The sequence below is a fragment of the Hermetia illucens genome, chromosome 1, assembly GCF_905115235.1.
Source record: "Hermetia illucens chromosome 1, iHerIll2.2.curated.20191125, whole genome shotgun sequence".
Classification (NCBI taxonomy): domain Eukaryota; kingdom Metazoa; phylum Arthropoda; class Insecta; order Diptera; family Stratiomyidae; genus Hermetia; species Hermetia illucens.
Genome location: NC_051849.1, coordinates 33481407 through 33497419, shown reverse-complemented (window position 1 = coordinate 33497419; position 16013 = coordinate 33481407). Strand labels below are relative to the sequence as shown.

General features: G+C 37.8%; 1 protein-coding gene and 1 long non-coding RNA gene across 16 annotated transcripts in view; one reads left to right on the top strand and one right to left on the bottom strand.

Annotated features, from left to right (window-relative positions):
* LOC119646814 (septin-7) overlaps positions 1 to 16013 on the top strand; it is a 277350-nt gene that overhangs the window by 239078 nt on the left and 22259 nt on the right. For 12 of the 15 annotated variants that reach the window (XM_038047426.1, XM_038047428.1, XM_038047425.1 and 9 more), the window contains 2 exons: positions 3310 to 3443; positions 14759 to 15481. In XM_038047426.1, the coding sequence (XP_037903354.1) occupies positions 3310 to 3443; positions 14759 to 14933 (309 nt within the window). In that variant the 3' untranslated portion in view covers positions 14934 to 15481. Of the gene's footprint in view, positions 1 to 3309; positions 3444 to 3749; positions 3932 to 14758; positions 15482 to 16013 lie in introns of those variants that run through there. The other 3 variants (XM_038047422.1, XM_038047421.1, XM_038047423.1) reach the window with 2 other exon arrangements.
* LOC119646815 lies at positions 3949 to 4767 on the bottom strand. The gene is made up of 2 exons (XR_005248777.1): positions 4197 to 4767; positions 3949 to 4095 (listed from the first exon to the last, which is right to left on the bottom strand). It is a non-coding gene; the product is annotated as an uncharacterized LOC119646815 (long non-coding RNA).

Here is a 16013-nt window from a genome sequence, read left to right as displayed (position 1 = left end):
ACTTTTCAACATTTGCAGGTAGAATGCAAATCAGTTAAATGCGCCATTTAAGCCGATTGTATCACTCTAATTTCGGTTTGCTGATTTCTCGTCCCAGAAAGTAGATGAACTTTCTTGTACGAATTACAAATCGCCTTTTTTGGACAAGCGACTGTATAAATTTTGTTGTTGCTTCTGAATCTAGAATTTCAGTTACAATGATATAATCATCCATGGATGGCTGTTGGAGTGACAAGGAAAAGGCTTGGAATGATTTGGTGGACACAGAAAAATTATTACAAATTTCCAAAAGTCCCCGTTCTAGAAACGAAAAAAATAGTTTGTTTTGTCCGAAGGTTGAATAACCCTCCAACATAGTTTCCTTGAAGAATCAGCTGATTGAGGAAGATGGATGGATTCGTAGCCTATATAACCAATAAATAAATCTATGAGCGATATCCGACTAAATAGGCTGCGATGGGTGGGTCAGTTAATTTTTATAGGTGAGAATGATGCAGTCTGGAAAGCCTATTAGGGTAATATCTAGGGTAGTTCCTTCCTGATATGGAATGATGGCGTAGGCCAGGCAGTTATTACGGATATCGAATTGGCGGACCTCGGTGCAAAACCAGGATGATTGGAGTTATTATTAGTGAGGCCTTGACTAGCCATCGGTTATTGCGCCGTTCGTTGATGATGAAAAGGTCAAATTGTTATGAAATTTTGACAAATATCCTTTGAAAGTTGGTAGATTTTATTCCACAGGATAAAACTTGCAGCTTTGCATGAGTGATGGCGGTGGAGGTATTCAATTTATGTATTGAAGTTTTGTTCTACGGGAAGTAATAAACTTGATGGTATTGGCACTGATTCTATAGTCTAATAGTTTGCAATGAAAGATTTCTTTCGATTAGCCCCAGGTTAGTTGTATTTTCTAAAGTACAGGGAGGACTATCCAACGAACTAATCTGTCCCTGTGTTAATATTACATGAAAGTCAACGGAACATCAGTTCTGAATACAGACACTAATAATAGCTAGTAGCTACCACGTTTCCATAAAAAAATATATATTCTTAGGGATCATTTCCATGGCTCTTATTTCCGACAAATCGTGGCAAATCAATCACTTATGTAAGAGGAATAAATCTACTAATATGAATGGATTTCTAGTACTTGGTTATAGATATAGAAATATAGAAAATAGCTTTCCCACCGAGGAAATGGGGCAGTACGGCGTACAGCAGGTCCGGAGAAGTATCGGAATGTAAAAATAGAAGGCATTCATATTACAATTGGTATTGAAAAGATAATGAGCTTCAATTGAAGATAATTCTCTGTTTAAATAACTTGATTACTTGATTACTATTATTGCGTTTCTTCGATTTTTATTTGATCTCTATCCCAAGTATGTTTATGACTTTCCCTGGTCTTGAGTTCTTTAGTATACATGGATTTTCAGTGAATAATTATTTCATTGCATGTCGCTTCAAGGAGACGGCATTTCAATGTTAGGGAACATGAATAATAATAATAATCACTAATGTTCGCATGAACAAAATAGGCTTCCTAGAATGTCTCTGCCCTGGAGCGGGTGAACCTGCCTCGTGAGATCGGAGGTAGGGGCGTGGTTGACGTGGCGGCACAACATCGTCGAAGACAATGCACGGTAAATATGTGAATTGTCTTTGGCAGCCATTTGTCGGTTTGCATTTGTCGAACAGATGATGGCTCTGTGCTGGGCAGCTATTTGCTGAGACGGAAGGGTTGATGTATGTCATTCTGGACAGCGTGGTCGCCACCCGAGCTTATAAAAAGCTCATAATGAAAGAACGGGTGGAGAACGACCAGTGCAGAATGTGTGGTTCGGCGTTGGAGACGTTGGACCATCTCATTTCTGGCTGTACTGTTATGGCGCCGGTGCAATACATCACCAGGCATAATGCTTGCTGTATGCAAGGTTATCCATCAAAACCTTGCATACAAGCATGGGCTGATCACGGGAACATATCCGGTCTACCAATATGAGCCGCTAGCAGTACTTGATAGTTCTGCTTACAGCATGTATTGTGACCGGCAAGTTCTGACTGATCCCCATACTGCACATAACAAGCCTGACGTACGTAGGTGAGCTATGAGCCACTGGCTCGGGAAATCAAAGAAATTTGGCGTCTCAAGCGGGTGGTTGTATTTCCCATAACATTGTCATCTACAGGCATTGTACCAAAATCCCTCGCGGCTTCCCTTGATGTCCTGAGACTTTCGCAGTCTGGTTCAAACCATGCAGAAGTACATTATTCGTGCTCGATGTTGCGGGGAGTTCTCGATGGATTCTCCCATTGACCTACCCCCGGTCACTATCACCTGCGCCCCTTTAGTTTTTAAGTAGGTATGATCGTCCGAGCCTAAATGCTTGGCACTTAGTGCGAGTATTATGTAAAATCCGGCATCTTCCGAGATTATGACAACTCAGAGGTAATAGAATAATAAATAAATAAATAGTTATAAAATAAGAAGTTACAAAATTTCCCTTCTTCCTTTCAATTAAAATTCGCGATTTCAATCAGTTTCTAATTTAGGAAAAATTAATCATATGAAAAACAACGAATGTGTAAGTCGCAGGAGCTGTATATTACGTTCACTCCAAAGTGTGTCTTTTCGCGGCCCCAATTCTTCTCCCCGTTTTGTCGGCACAACAAACAGCACCACCAATCACACCCACTCCTAGCAATTTCAAAATCTCCATTCTCTTCTCCTACAACCAAAAGAGCCTGTAAATAGTCGTTTTATAAAATAAATAAAAGCATTTAATTTAGAAGTTGCAAAAATTACATCTCTAAGTTGAAAATTGAAATTTGAGGATAGTGAAGGGAATGGGTAAACTGAAGTAGGGAATTGGGAAAGGCTAGAAATGTTAGGACGGGAGAGAACGAAGGAATATTGCGTATTATTAAACGCATTCTACTGTCAGTTTGTCCCTGGACAAGGCAAGGAAAATGTTGTTAATGTCACAAAGCCGCGGCCACTATTATTAATAAAATATATCAAATAACTTCATATTTTGAAGATACAAGATATATACAATTCCCTAATGTTAAAATAACCAGAAGTTATTGGTATAAGGGTCACCACCGGCCGGAGACGTAAGATAATTCAAATAATAAACTGTGTTTATTGGGAAAGCGTTTATAATTCCATGTGTCAATGTTTGGGATTTATTCTATTCTCCATTATACTCGCATATTTATAAAAACAATGTATATTTTGTACCATAAGAGAGGAGCTAAGAGCACAAACCTTTTTCAATCCTATTAACATTTACTTTCTTTCAGGCCTTGGAAATTCAAATTCGTGAACTTGAAGACCGTCGACGAGCGTTCGAGCAGGAGAAAAAAGAGTGGGAGGACTCTAATGGTATTACATTAGACGAATTGCGAAGGAGGAGTTTAGAAGCAAATAGCAAAGAGTGAGTATTCCGTTTTATTTCCTTATTAATTCCAACGCTTATACATATATGCATATGTGTATTCGAACAAACAAAAAAAAAATTATTTATCATTTTCATTATTATTCTTTCATGTGCTTTCTTTGATCATTTCCTTCCGATGTACAAAATCAAATTATTGTCTAACGGCACTTCTAATTAATTCCATTCACCACCGCATCCATTGCAATTGAAAATCTCGCCTATTGTAACTCCTCCTCTATCTAACGTACACAAACACACACGTGCATTCGCCAACATCATCATAAATCATTCATCAATATTCAGATTCAGATTTAAATTATTCCAAAAGTAAAAAAAAAATATGTTTGATGTTTTTTATTCGAAAGATTGATTTCAAGATAAAAGGAAAAAGATTTTATTGTTTTTTATTTCATTTGATTTTTGCAATACAAACTGGGATATAATACATGTCGTGTTGCTATTTTTGTAAACAATCAATAATTTTCAATCTATCAATCAATCAATCCTCCCTCTGAAATATGAACTGAACTACACGCTTTTGTTTAATAAACACAACGAGAAGGACTATAAATAAAGGCTTTGTTGAAATATGCCCTATTTTAGTTTCATTTCCGTATTTAGAACACTTTCGCTTTATTCAACCAGAACGCTATAAAAATTAGCAATATTGTTTTAAAATTGGCAAAATACAATATTAATGAAAACAAATGCTTATCGGATTTGTGTACATAAAAGAATACAATAGACTACTTCCAAGATACAATCAGTCCAAATGAAAACAAATTCCACGTTTTTGCTGCCCTTAGATAATATCACCGCCTCCTATTGTGTAGTTTAAAACCTTCCTTCCAATTGTCACCTTTTGATTTAGTGAATCATAAAGCTAAATTGTGCTCAACATTTGTACGTAGATATTATCCAATCACAAGCCAAATGCACTAAAAAGGATCTAATTAAGAAACAGCAAATTAGATTTCCTGATCTAAAAATTAAGACATTTAATCGAAAGTTACATCATTGCAAGAAAACAATTAACAGCGCTTAACACTTTCCATTAGAACTAAGCTAATAACATTTTTGCCAAATTTATTTTGTGAAATAGCTAAATTAACGTTTGATTGCTTCTAATAATCCAAGATAATTTTTGCTTGAATTTAATATAACCACATAGTACTGCTGAGCTACTTCAGACTTTTAATAATTCTTTAATTTTATTAATAATGAACATGAAATTTGATAGCGTAATTGCTTTCAATTAGCATGAAATTAAAATAGTAATTCAGTCACTCAGAAGCATATTTTGTATTTTTTTTTTATTGAACAAAAAGGAGACAAACGATTCTACGAATGAAATATTGATAAAATTAAAGGAATTTTAATGGACACACAGGGTCTGCATCGTCGAATTCTCGGAAATTGAAGTAAATTACAATTTAAAAGTGAGAACTTCATTTTAAAAGAATTTCTGGTGATAATTAACGGGAATAATTGATATTCGCGTGAAATATTAAAGTCGCATTTATGAAGAATTTACTTACCTGCAGTCCTTTTTAAGATTTTGTGTAAAACACTTATATGAAATCTAATCCTCGAGAGATGTCCCATTCCGATATCTGCTCAAATAAATTCACTAATAGTATATTACCAACTTTTAGAGATTGACTGAGAAACTCCCCTTAAGTTCATCCTAGGTATACTAAATGTTGCACCGACATAGAGTGCAGCCTCGTGCATACACATGAAAATCCAACTATTAGTGTCAAAGTTATAGCAGTTCAAACTCATCAATTTCGTGCGAATTAACAGCATCCTAAGCCATACAAATAAGATGCTGACGCCATAATTAAAGAGCATAATTGACATTCGAGTGAAACACTAAAATTTCATTCAAGAAGAATCTAATTCTCCCCAGCCCTTTTTAAAATCGGTTCAATGTCTGTCTGTCTGTCACAGGCACTTTTCTCAGAAACAGCTGTATCGATTGACACGAAATTTGGTGAGAAGGGGGGAACTGTGGACTGCTAGACATGCAGTGAGTGATATCCTCCTACGCTGAGATTTAGGGGGGGGGGGGGTCCCCATACATGTAAAAGGGGGTTTAAAAATTTTTTTTCACCAAATATAGTCATGTGGAGTATCAAATGAAACGCCGGTCTTAGTTTTCAGATTTGTTAAAAAGGTGGGGAGTGGGAGGGGTGGAAAGTGATGATTTCTTTAACGGACCCATTCTCAGAAACTACGTAACCGAAAAATCAGAAAAATCACGAAGCTGCCTCTATATGGTGCTCAGGCCTCAAAATACTCTCCATATCGATATCTGTTCAAATTAAGTTAATAATAGTATATTACCATGTTTTTGGGAAAATTGAGTAAAACCCCTCTTAAGTTTATCCCAGAGTTATAAAAGTTGGTAGTAGTATAAAATATAATATGAAGCATATTACCTTCAAGTTTAATCAAAATCATACTATTAGTTAAAAAGTTACAGTAGCTCAAAGTTGACTTTACCATGTAAATTTACTGCAACTAAGTACTAATATCACACTGAAGTGAGTAGTCTGACATACTAAATTCATATATATAATGGGGTATGTACAAATGGGATAGTTCTACACTCAAATATACTCACACAAGAAGCAAATAAAACCTTTCATACCTAAAGCGCCCAGCTTCCGGTTTCCCGACTTGTTTATATCTGATGTAGGTTAAATTCTTCGCATTTGCTAATGATATTAAACTCAGATTGTGTAGCGTATGAGGTTGACTATTATCAATACAGGGCTTTCCATTAAATGTTTTATTTAAATCGCTTTCTAAAAACTAGAGAGCAATGGAATTTTTTAGCTATGTGGCACGGAGCTGTCATGCACTCGTCGCTCCTCACATCTTCTTTTTCCTCAGCCTTTGTCCCGTTCACAACCGGGATCGGCTCGTCGTGATCGGTTTCGCCATCATATTTTATCAAATGCCCGAACAGAATGTAATCGCGAGGCCCTTAAATCCCCATCCAGTGAATTGAGCCACCGTTGTTCCGGCCGCCTTTTTGGTTTCTTACCTTTGACTTCGATGTTCAGGCCAATATTGGTAAGTGAATTCTCGTTACCGTGAATTACGTGACCACACCATCGAAAACGCCTCTCTCACAATTTTTCCACGATCGGTGCAACCCCATATCGATCGCAGATATCCTCATTTCGGACGTGATCAAAACGTTGCACGCCACCAGTGCAATGCAACATCTTCGTCTCCATTACGGTAAGACGCCATTCATTGCCTTTTATAGTCGGCCAACATTCAGAACTATAGAGAACGGCAAACGGACGACATTGCATTGAGACGTGCGTTGATACGTCGATCACAAAGAACACCAGTTGTGGAACGCCACTTAATCTAGGTTGCATCAATGCGTGAAGCAATTTCATTACGCAGTTCTCCATTGGCTGATAGCATTGACCCGCGGTGTTTAAATCGCTCAGTTCTGGGCAGGTTACTGCTATTGCCAGAACTGAGCGATTTAAATATCTCGTGTCAATGCTATCAGCCAAAGGAGAACTGCTTTATGCTCCTCACATAGGGAAACACAAAACCTTTTTTACCTGAAGCATCAAGCTTCCGGTTTTCCGACTTGTTTATTGTATAATATTAATGGCTGTTTCGGTCGACCTTTAGGTTGTGTCCCATGGACTTGGATGGTTAGCTTTATCTTAACTAGCGAATTGTCCTCATAACATTGTCCTCCTCATGTTTTAGTCCAGAAAAAGTATTTGGATCGTTCTATTGGCGAAGATCACCGAGATCAAAGAAAGAAATATTACCTTTGAGTTAAAATTCCCAACAATCATAATTAAATAGGGGATGAAATGCAAACATTTAAAAGATCTTTTATAAATATCTTCGATCGTGCATTAAAATCCGCTTTAGCCCCTCGAAACTTCTTCCTAGTTTAAGATGAGAGACCGCTTCCAAGTAAGAAGTAAAGCCTAGTAATCATCCTTTTTCATGTGCCCGGAGGCTCAAGTGGTCAGAGCGCTAGGCTGTCGTAGCGAAAGGTCGCGCTTCAAATCTCATTGTTGGCAGAAAGATTTGTATCATCACTGGATGTCGGATACCAGTCGACTCAGCTGTGAATGAGTACCTGAGTCACATTGTCTCCTACAGTCTACTGTAGTGTATCGTTATAGTTTTGAATGAAGGACTTTAACCCGCTTCAAAGCCCTGATCCAATTGGATTGTCGCGCGCATTATTATTTTTATTATTGTTAATCATTATTTTCATGTCAACTTCTCGGTATCATGCCCCGGGTTCGAATCCTGATGTTGTTATGAAAGATTGAGTTCGGTTTTGTGCTTGTTCCGCTGATTTGAGTTTATCACTTACACTTACACTAAAATAACTCGACTCACCTTGCCGAACTGGTTAATAAAAGGTTCAAATAAGTGCCTGTTCACGGATACTTCAGTTAATGCATTTAGGTGGGGACCAGACCTAAAATTTTGGTAATTTTTTAAGTTTTGTATAGTTGCACCAAAAAGGCTATACACAGGAGGTATAATTCCCGATCCAATGATCAAATTTGTATGGGCAAAGAAAAGTACGGCAAAATAGGGATGGTTTGATTTGCTAGTCTGTGCCAATGTTGTCTATGCATCTATGTGCAAGGAATTTGCGCTGTATTGGGCCAGAAGCGATAGCCACTTTGCGCTGTGGCGAAGGCGATATTGAGAACTGGTAGCCAATTTGTTTCCTTCCTAGGTTATCATTATTAGGTTTCCCTATATGGCAAGTTTCTTCTTTTTCTCGCTTTACAAATGAACTTTGTTTTGTCGATTGGAAATCTACTTAAAAATTTCCAAACAAGGATAAAACTATATCCAAAAATTGAAGAGGAAACATAAATGTAAAGTTGAGACATGCGAATACGTGATTGTATGATGATTTGATACCTGCGCACGAATAATGTTGTTTTATTATGGTATTAAGTAGAGGGTAATGCCAAATAAAGTGGATGACGTGATAATGGGCCATGTTTCGTTTGAAATTTGGACATGATGTTACTTTCAGAAATGGGAAGGTGGATGCCATCGTAAATTGCCACCTAGGAATATCGCTTCGCGGAACCGAAACTCCGGCTATGCAGATACAATATCTTTCACAAATTTGTAATCCTCCGTTGTGCCTTAAACTCATTTTGTCCAAGACCAACACTGAATTGTTTCTTAGCGAAATAGGTTGACTCCTCCTAGGGAAGTCTAGTATAGTTTTTATTATAATTAGGTGGAGTCTTCTGTAAGCTTTTTTGACTGTCAAGAAAAATGTGCTTTACTCGGTAGTATTTTTCGAGGTGACATTAAAGATATCGGGGCCATTGGATTCATTCAAGGTTCAACAAAACCTTATTACAATCGGTGTATTGTCGGTTCCTCCATCAGTCTGTCTATCCCTCCCATCTAATGGCTACGTGGGCCTTTTATTCATCGAAACTACCTTTTTCCCTGCGAAACTACCATAAAGTATCCTCGAATTGATGTAACAACGTGTTGTTGCTTGAATGACAATTTTGTGGAACATTGCAATGCTGTTCGGTATGCTCTTGGTATCTTATCTGAATCGCAAAGCCGTCTATTTACAAGCAATGTAAAAATAATACGCGGTTCCATCTTGCCCTTCAAATTGCTTATCTTTTCTCCGACTGGGAGTAATCTAGTGAAGGTTATTCGGTTTGCGAGTTTGCCTATTGTATTCAAGAGACTTTGTTTGGCTTTGGGATAAGTATCAGCCTTTGGAGGGAGGATCATTCCCTCCTTAAGGTCCGTGGGGAATACTTGCCACCCTTACTGTTGTGTTATCCCTGTATTGTTTCTAAAGAGTAGTAATGTCTAGTTTAAGTAGGCATTTAGTTCACCGTTTTCTCATATTTGCCGCTGTCGGTGTCATGAGCGCGTGGTAATCATATAGGATCATATAGGATTTTCGGCGCAATCCCTGTCTATCCTGCTACACGCAATTTATTTAAAAACCGGTCAACTGATTGATAGGAAATTTGTTGCCATTTTAGGACTTCTCGAGCATGAAAAGAGGAGAGTTTGAAACTATTTTGCCCAAATATTGTTAATGTTAGCTTTGTCCGAACAACCGGGAGTTTGAGCTCACATTTTATTAATTCTCGCGGACTACCTAACAGAATTATCTGAAAAATTCATCCATATAATATTTAGGTGTCAAAATATTCTCTATTCTGATGTTTGCTCAAATAAAGTTAATAACAGTATGTTAATGGGGTTTAAGGGAAGGATGGGGGGTCCGTGCATAAAGGGGATGTCGAATTTTTTTTTCAGTGAATATCGCCAGGCATGTTAACAAATGAAACTTCTCGGTTTGTATTTTCATCAGTTGCACTCCGCGGAGTGTGGCGGTTGGCAAACGGTCACCAATTTCAAGTGTCCATTATCAAAAACTATTCAGTGAACAAATTTTAAAAATTCAAAAAAACTTCATTACCATATCTGCTCAAATGAATCCCTAAATTCATCCTAAAAATACAAAGTTTTCAATAATATAAACCTGTAAAATACTGGAAAGTTTGGTAACAATTCTGCTTTTATAAAGAAAGTTTATAGTAGGTCGAAGTTTATGCGAAAAAATCTACTACTTTCCGCGAACATTTATTGTAATTTATTTTTGTAAATGATTTTTTTTTTTGAGAATTTTGGAGTTCGAACCAAATGGAGAGCAACTTATTCCTCCTTTTTTTGGTCCACGGACCCCTCGTTGAGGGCTTAGCACCCAAAGTTTAGAAAAAAATGTCAGGCGATGACGGCTTTACGGTTTCTTATCGGGGCAGAGGCAAATCATCAGACGTTGCCTCATCTCTGCCCTGGGAGCAGCGTGACCGAAGAAATTCGTAGTCTTGTCGTGTTCTGCGAATTATATAAAGGAGCACTTACCATCTGCGAGCCGCTTCGGTCACGCTGCTCCCAGGGCAGAGGTGAAGCAGCGTCTGACGATTTGCCTCTGTCTTGGTAAGAAACCGTAAAGCCGTCATCGCCTGACATTTTTTTTTTGTAAACTTTCTGACTTTTCATCTTTTTTTATGTGGCTAACGGAATTATTGCTATGTAGAGTTTTATAATTCTAACCCTGGTTGAAGTTACCAGGGTACTCATGGGAGGATACGAAGCCAAATGCTCGGAAGATTGTTTAAATCTCGCCAAAAACAGTCTTCGGACAATAGTGGGAATATTCACTGGTCACTGCAAGCTAAATTATCACCTAGGGAAGCTACTGATATCTACGCACACTGTAGATTCTCTGAGGAGAGTGACGAAACCTCCACTCATATTTTGGAGCACGAGGGGATAACACTTAATACTAGATACCAGGTTTTGCGAGTACAATGGACCACTAAGGTCTGAATGCTCACCGGCTTTGCCTCTCCTCCACCTCAAACAGATGTTATGTTGAAATATTTCGAAGTAGAGAACAATATGGAGGCAACCAACTACACCAAGCGATTCATCAACTGATATTCAAGGTGTGGGACAGCGAATCAATACCTGACGATTGGCAACAAGGCATTATCTGTCCCATATATAAAAAGGGAGATATCGTGCAGTGCTGCAATTATAGAGGTATCGCGTTGCTAAGTACAATCTATAAGATATATCTTGCTAGGCCGGATAGCCCCATACGCCCAGAACATTGGCCCATACCAAAGAGGTTTCACTTCAGGCAAATCAGCAACAGATTAGGTTTCTGTGGCAAGCAATGGAAAAACTGCAGATAAAAGCAGGAGGATCACTCTCGAGACCGTTCAACATCAACAACGGTCTACGGCAAGAGGATACCCTATCATGCGTCCTCTTCAAACTGGTCCTGGAGAAAGTAATTCGCGATGCACATATCAATGCAAGAGGCAACATCCTCTTCAAATTCACCCAACTACTGGCCTACGCTGACGATATCGACATTATGGGAAGAACGACCCGAGATGTACCGTCTACCTTCATTCAGATAGAGTAGCCGGTGCGAAATCTCCGGCTGCACATTAATGAAGGCAAGATGAAGTAATTGGTGGCAATGTCAGCGGCAAACACAAAAGAATGAATAACATCGAATCACACGGGTCAAACAAAGACAATAAAGATAGGAGGTTCCGACTTTGAGATCGTTGAAAATTTTTCCTATATAACAGCTATAACGATGAAATCCGCGTACGGTTGTTGGCAGCCAACAGAGCCTATTTTAACTTACAAAAACTGTTTCGCTCGAACCGTCTTACCATAGGGTCAAAGCTCCTACTGTACAAGACTATGACCTTGCCAGTCCTCATGTATTCCTCGGAAACTTGTGTTCTTAGCAAGAAAAATTGCGAACTTTTGGCCGCATTCGAGAGAAGAATCCTTCGAAGAATTTTCGACCCCCTACATGAGGACGGACGGTTCCGTAGTTCCATAACGACGAAATCTATGACCGATAACACGACCGGTTGTGGATAAGATCCGGCTCAACAGGTTATGTTGAGTGGGTCACATAATCCGTATGGATGAGGATGATCCAGCCCGGAAAGTCTCTAAGAGCAATATCTATGATAGAAGAAGAAGATGAAGAAGATGCCTGAGATGGAGCGATGGCGTAGGTCAGGACGTAAGATAGCTTTTAGGAATATCGATTTGGTGGACCTCGGCGCAAAACCGGGATGTCTGGAGTTCCTTACTAAGGCAGGCCCAGGCCGGATACCGGTTGTTGCGCCGTTGATGATGATGATGAAGAGTAGCTTCCGCATAATAGTGGGAATATTTACTGGTCACTGTAAGCTAAATCATCACCTAGGGAAGCTAGGGATTTTTACGGACACTGTCTGTAGATTCTTTGGGGGCCTGGTACGAAAGATGATTTTTCAGACAAAGCCCGGTTTTCAATTCCCAATCAGCGAACTTACTGCTGTGTCTATAGTCGTGTAGCTTCAATTATTGTGTCAGCATAATTTTATAAGGATACAGGACGAAATCCATTCACAAAATAAACCGGGTTGACTGACGATGCCTAAGTCAGCTGCTTGCCATCGAATCGATATTTTTGGGTCTGCTTCAATACTAACCGCTGTGGCGACTGCGCTTTCTTTGCTTAGCATCGATCTCTGCCTGATTCGTGACCCAAAAGAGGGTACTCAAATTCAAATTTTTTCACGGTGTGACGAATTGTCTGATTTTACAACTGAGCTGTATGTTCTAGGTCAGATTCGCTACTTTTCTGTATTGTAGGCTTAGTTCAAATGGAATCGATGGGCTCTTCAGCTACCATTTACAATAATAAGTCCACCGCTGTTCCGGTCGATCGTTTGTGCGCTTCCCATAAATTTCGATGTTCAAGCTTACCTTAGATAGTGCGTTCTCTTTAACGCGAATTGCATGAGAATAGCATCGAAGACGGTTCTCGCAATTTTTTTATAGCTAGCCAGCACTCGGAAACTATAGAGGGAATAGGGCCAAGGGGGATTTTGAATTTGAGACGTTTGTTGACACGTTAATCACATAAGACGCCAGTTGGGAAGTTGTACTTCATCCAACATACACACATAGTTTGATAGAGTTTAGGCACTGTAACTGTTAGTGACACAGTTACAGTGCCTAATTCATTGGGGTCGGTTCTCAAAAACTCGTGTTTTATTCAGATTCAGTCGAAGATCGTTTTGCATGAGGCAATCAATCCATTTTTCGATAAGTTGCTTCTTATCAGCTTTGCTCTGTGCCGTTAGCAAAACCTCAGTGAGATTCATGCGTGACAGTGTCCGCGGCAAGAACAAAAAGGAGTGGTAAACGGGCTCGTCCTTGGTAACATCGATGTAGAAATGGAACGGTTTTGTTATACCTGCCATACTTCGAAGTTTGCTGTTGAAATCGTGGTATAGTATTTTTCATAATTTAGCGCACGGGTTTCTCTGGCACTAGGTGCGGCCCCAATGCACATCAGATGTACAGCATACGGTCAAATGCCTCCCATATATCCAGGAATGCAATCTAGAAAGGGTCATGCTTCTCACAGTGTTTTTCCATGAGACTCTCACTGACTATCGAATGTGCCCTTCCATGACTTGGATCCATTGAAGTGACCATTAATCAATGTTAAGGGACCAGTCTTTCAGTAGGAGCCTCTTATCGCAAGGCCATTTTCTTTCACTAAGTTTGAAGAGGGGTTCGTGCAATTCATGCTCTTCATAGTTGAATAATCCGTGGCGCAACGGAAGTAGGAACTTTTTGATCTCTCGATTAAATGAGATTAAAATTTAAAATGAGGAGATCCCGATCAAGACGAAATCTGCGAAAAAGTAGTTGGCCCCTCTGACTCTCGCATTAGACTTAGTAGCAAAGTTTCAATTTTTAGTTGATCAAACCTCGTTCCCATCAAATCCACATAGATAAAATGAGTCGTTCTCCAACCCAGTCTGCACACTTGACATACAATGTTAGGATCTAACCATTGGAAACATCACACTGAACTGGAAAGAAAAAAGAACGATTTTCCTTTTTTGGCTATAATTTTTTCTTTATTTCAGCAAATACCGTATTTTGGGAATCAGTTCTTTCTTTCCTCACTGTTTCCTTATTTTCAGAAGGAAATAAACACTGAGGAAGGAAACAACTGATTCTCAAAATACAATATTTGCTTGAATAAAGAAAATTTTAGCCAGAAGGAAAGATCTTTCGTTTTCACTTGAAAACCTTACCAAATTGACTGCATAAAATAGCTAATTTGATCACACTGAACTAAACGAAACTGACTAAACCCTAGTTGATTGTTTTATTGTAACTTATTTATTTATATACAACATATATCTCACTGGAATATGTCTAAAATAGGTAGCTTTCAGTGCAAACAGTCGTTATATTTAGCCTTATGACTCTAGAATTTTTTTAAGAATTGAAAAGGTTGACGGGAAATTGCTTTTCTGAAGCTTCAAGCAATCGGTACAAGTGCCTTTACTTATTTAAGTGTACGAATAAGCGCATTATATCATAATTGGTGTGGTATACTTTAGTATGATCATTGCAACGATCCAAATATCTCAGACTTTTCTTTAAAACTCTATTCTTCAAATGATGTAACTTTCGACAATATTTTTGCCGATATTATTATGTATTTGTTCTACCCACGAGAAACACATTTGATTTTCATTTTAATAATTATTATTGGTGCTCAATCCGTATGAGTAGAAAGATGAATTTTAAAGTAATCAAAAGTATCAAAAAAAAACAAATCAAAGTAAAAAACTCCAGAAAAAAATATCATCATCATCATCATGATCATCTTACAGGACAGCATCAATGACATCAAGAAGTTCAGATGAATCGAAAGGTCGTCGAGTATTTGGATCATTGCTACGTCGTCATACAAGCTTTGGAGCACCCGATACTCATCGGGGCTCAACAGTCACTGCGAATAATACAAACAATACCACAACGTCAAACACTCAAGACCAAAACGACTAAAATATGCAAAAAGACAAGCAATTAATCGAGAATAAAACATTTGCAATGCGACTTAAACCAGAAAAAGATATCGAAAATCGAAATAAAAAAAAAATCTTTGAATGAAATATTACTTTTTTGAGGGAAGAAAAAAGTAAATTTTTTTATATATTAGAAATTTTGAAGATTTTGTTTTGTTGAAGTAAAAGTGGACAACGTTCACTGCAGATTATCACATTTTTACTTAGAAACAAGACACATTTCTTCTTATTTTCCGACTAATACTCTTTTTCAATTTCATCACCACGCTTGCTTAGATTCCGTAATATTTTTCGAAGAATCTCAATTACGAGTACTTAATAAATCAATTAATCACATAAAGAAATCGCTTTGAATCTCGAATATTTTCTCCATGACATTTTTCGTCGACATTGATTACATACAGTAGTTAGTAAGTTGTTGTTATTGAAGGCATATTCGTTACTTATTTGTTGTGTTCATGTGCACACACTAAACATTCAAATATCTTTATATTTTTATACTAATAAATTGTAATGAATAGCAGCTAATACAGTGTTTTAATATCATATACATATTTATAATGACTGTAACAGAATTTTCAATTAAAACTAGTAATCCCTGCTTAGATAGAACAACCATCCTCTAGACAAAGTTTCGTCCCCTGATCGCGTTTAGAGAAATTAATCAAGATTAATCTCAATTCGTTGAAGAATTTTTAGAAGAGTTCGGAAAAGAACTACGAAATCAGAAAAAAATATATAATCAAACAACAAATAAGTAACTTTCATTGAAAGAAAATAGAAAATGACACCATATCTGAGAGAATGCACAATTTTTAGAAATATACATCAAAGAATATTCAAATATCAAAAATATTTAATGAATTTTAATTTTCTTTTTTTCGATCCAAGTTTAGTATTTAAAATTTGATTCGATTAACTTAGATTAGGCTAAAGCTTCTGAGTCAAGTTTAAATAATTAATTAAGATTGTTCCAAAAATCAAACGCAACAAATACCGTCATTCTCAAAAAGCACAAATTTGAATTGAATTTTAATTATGCGAAATTCCTAAAACGCGA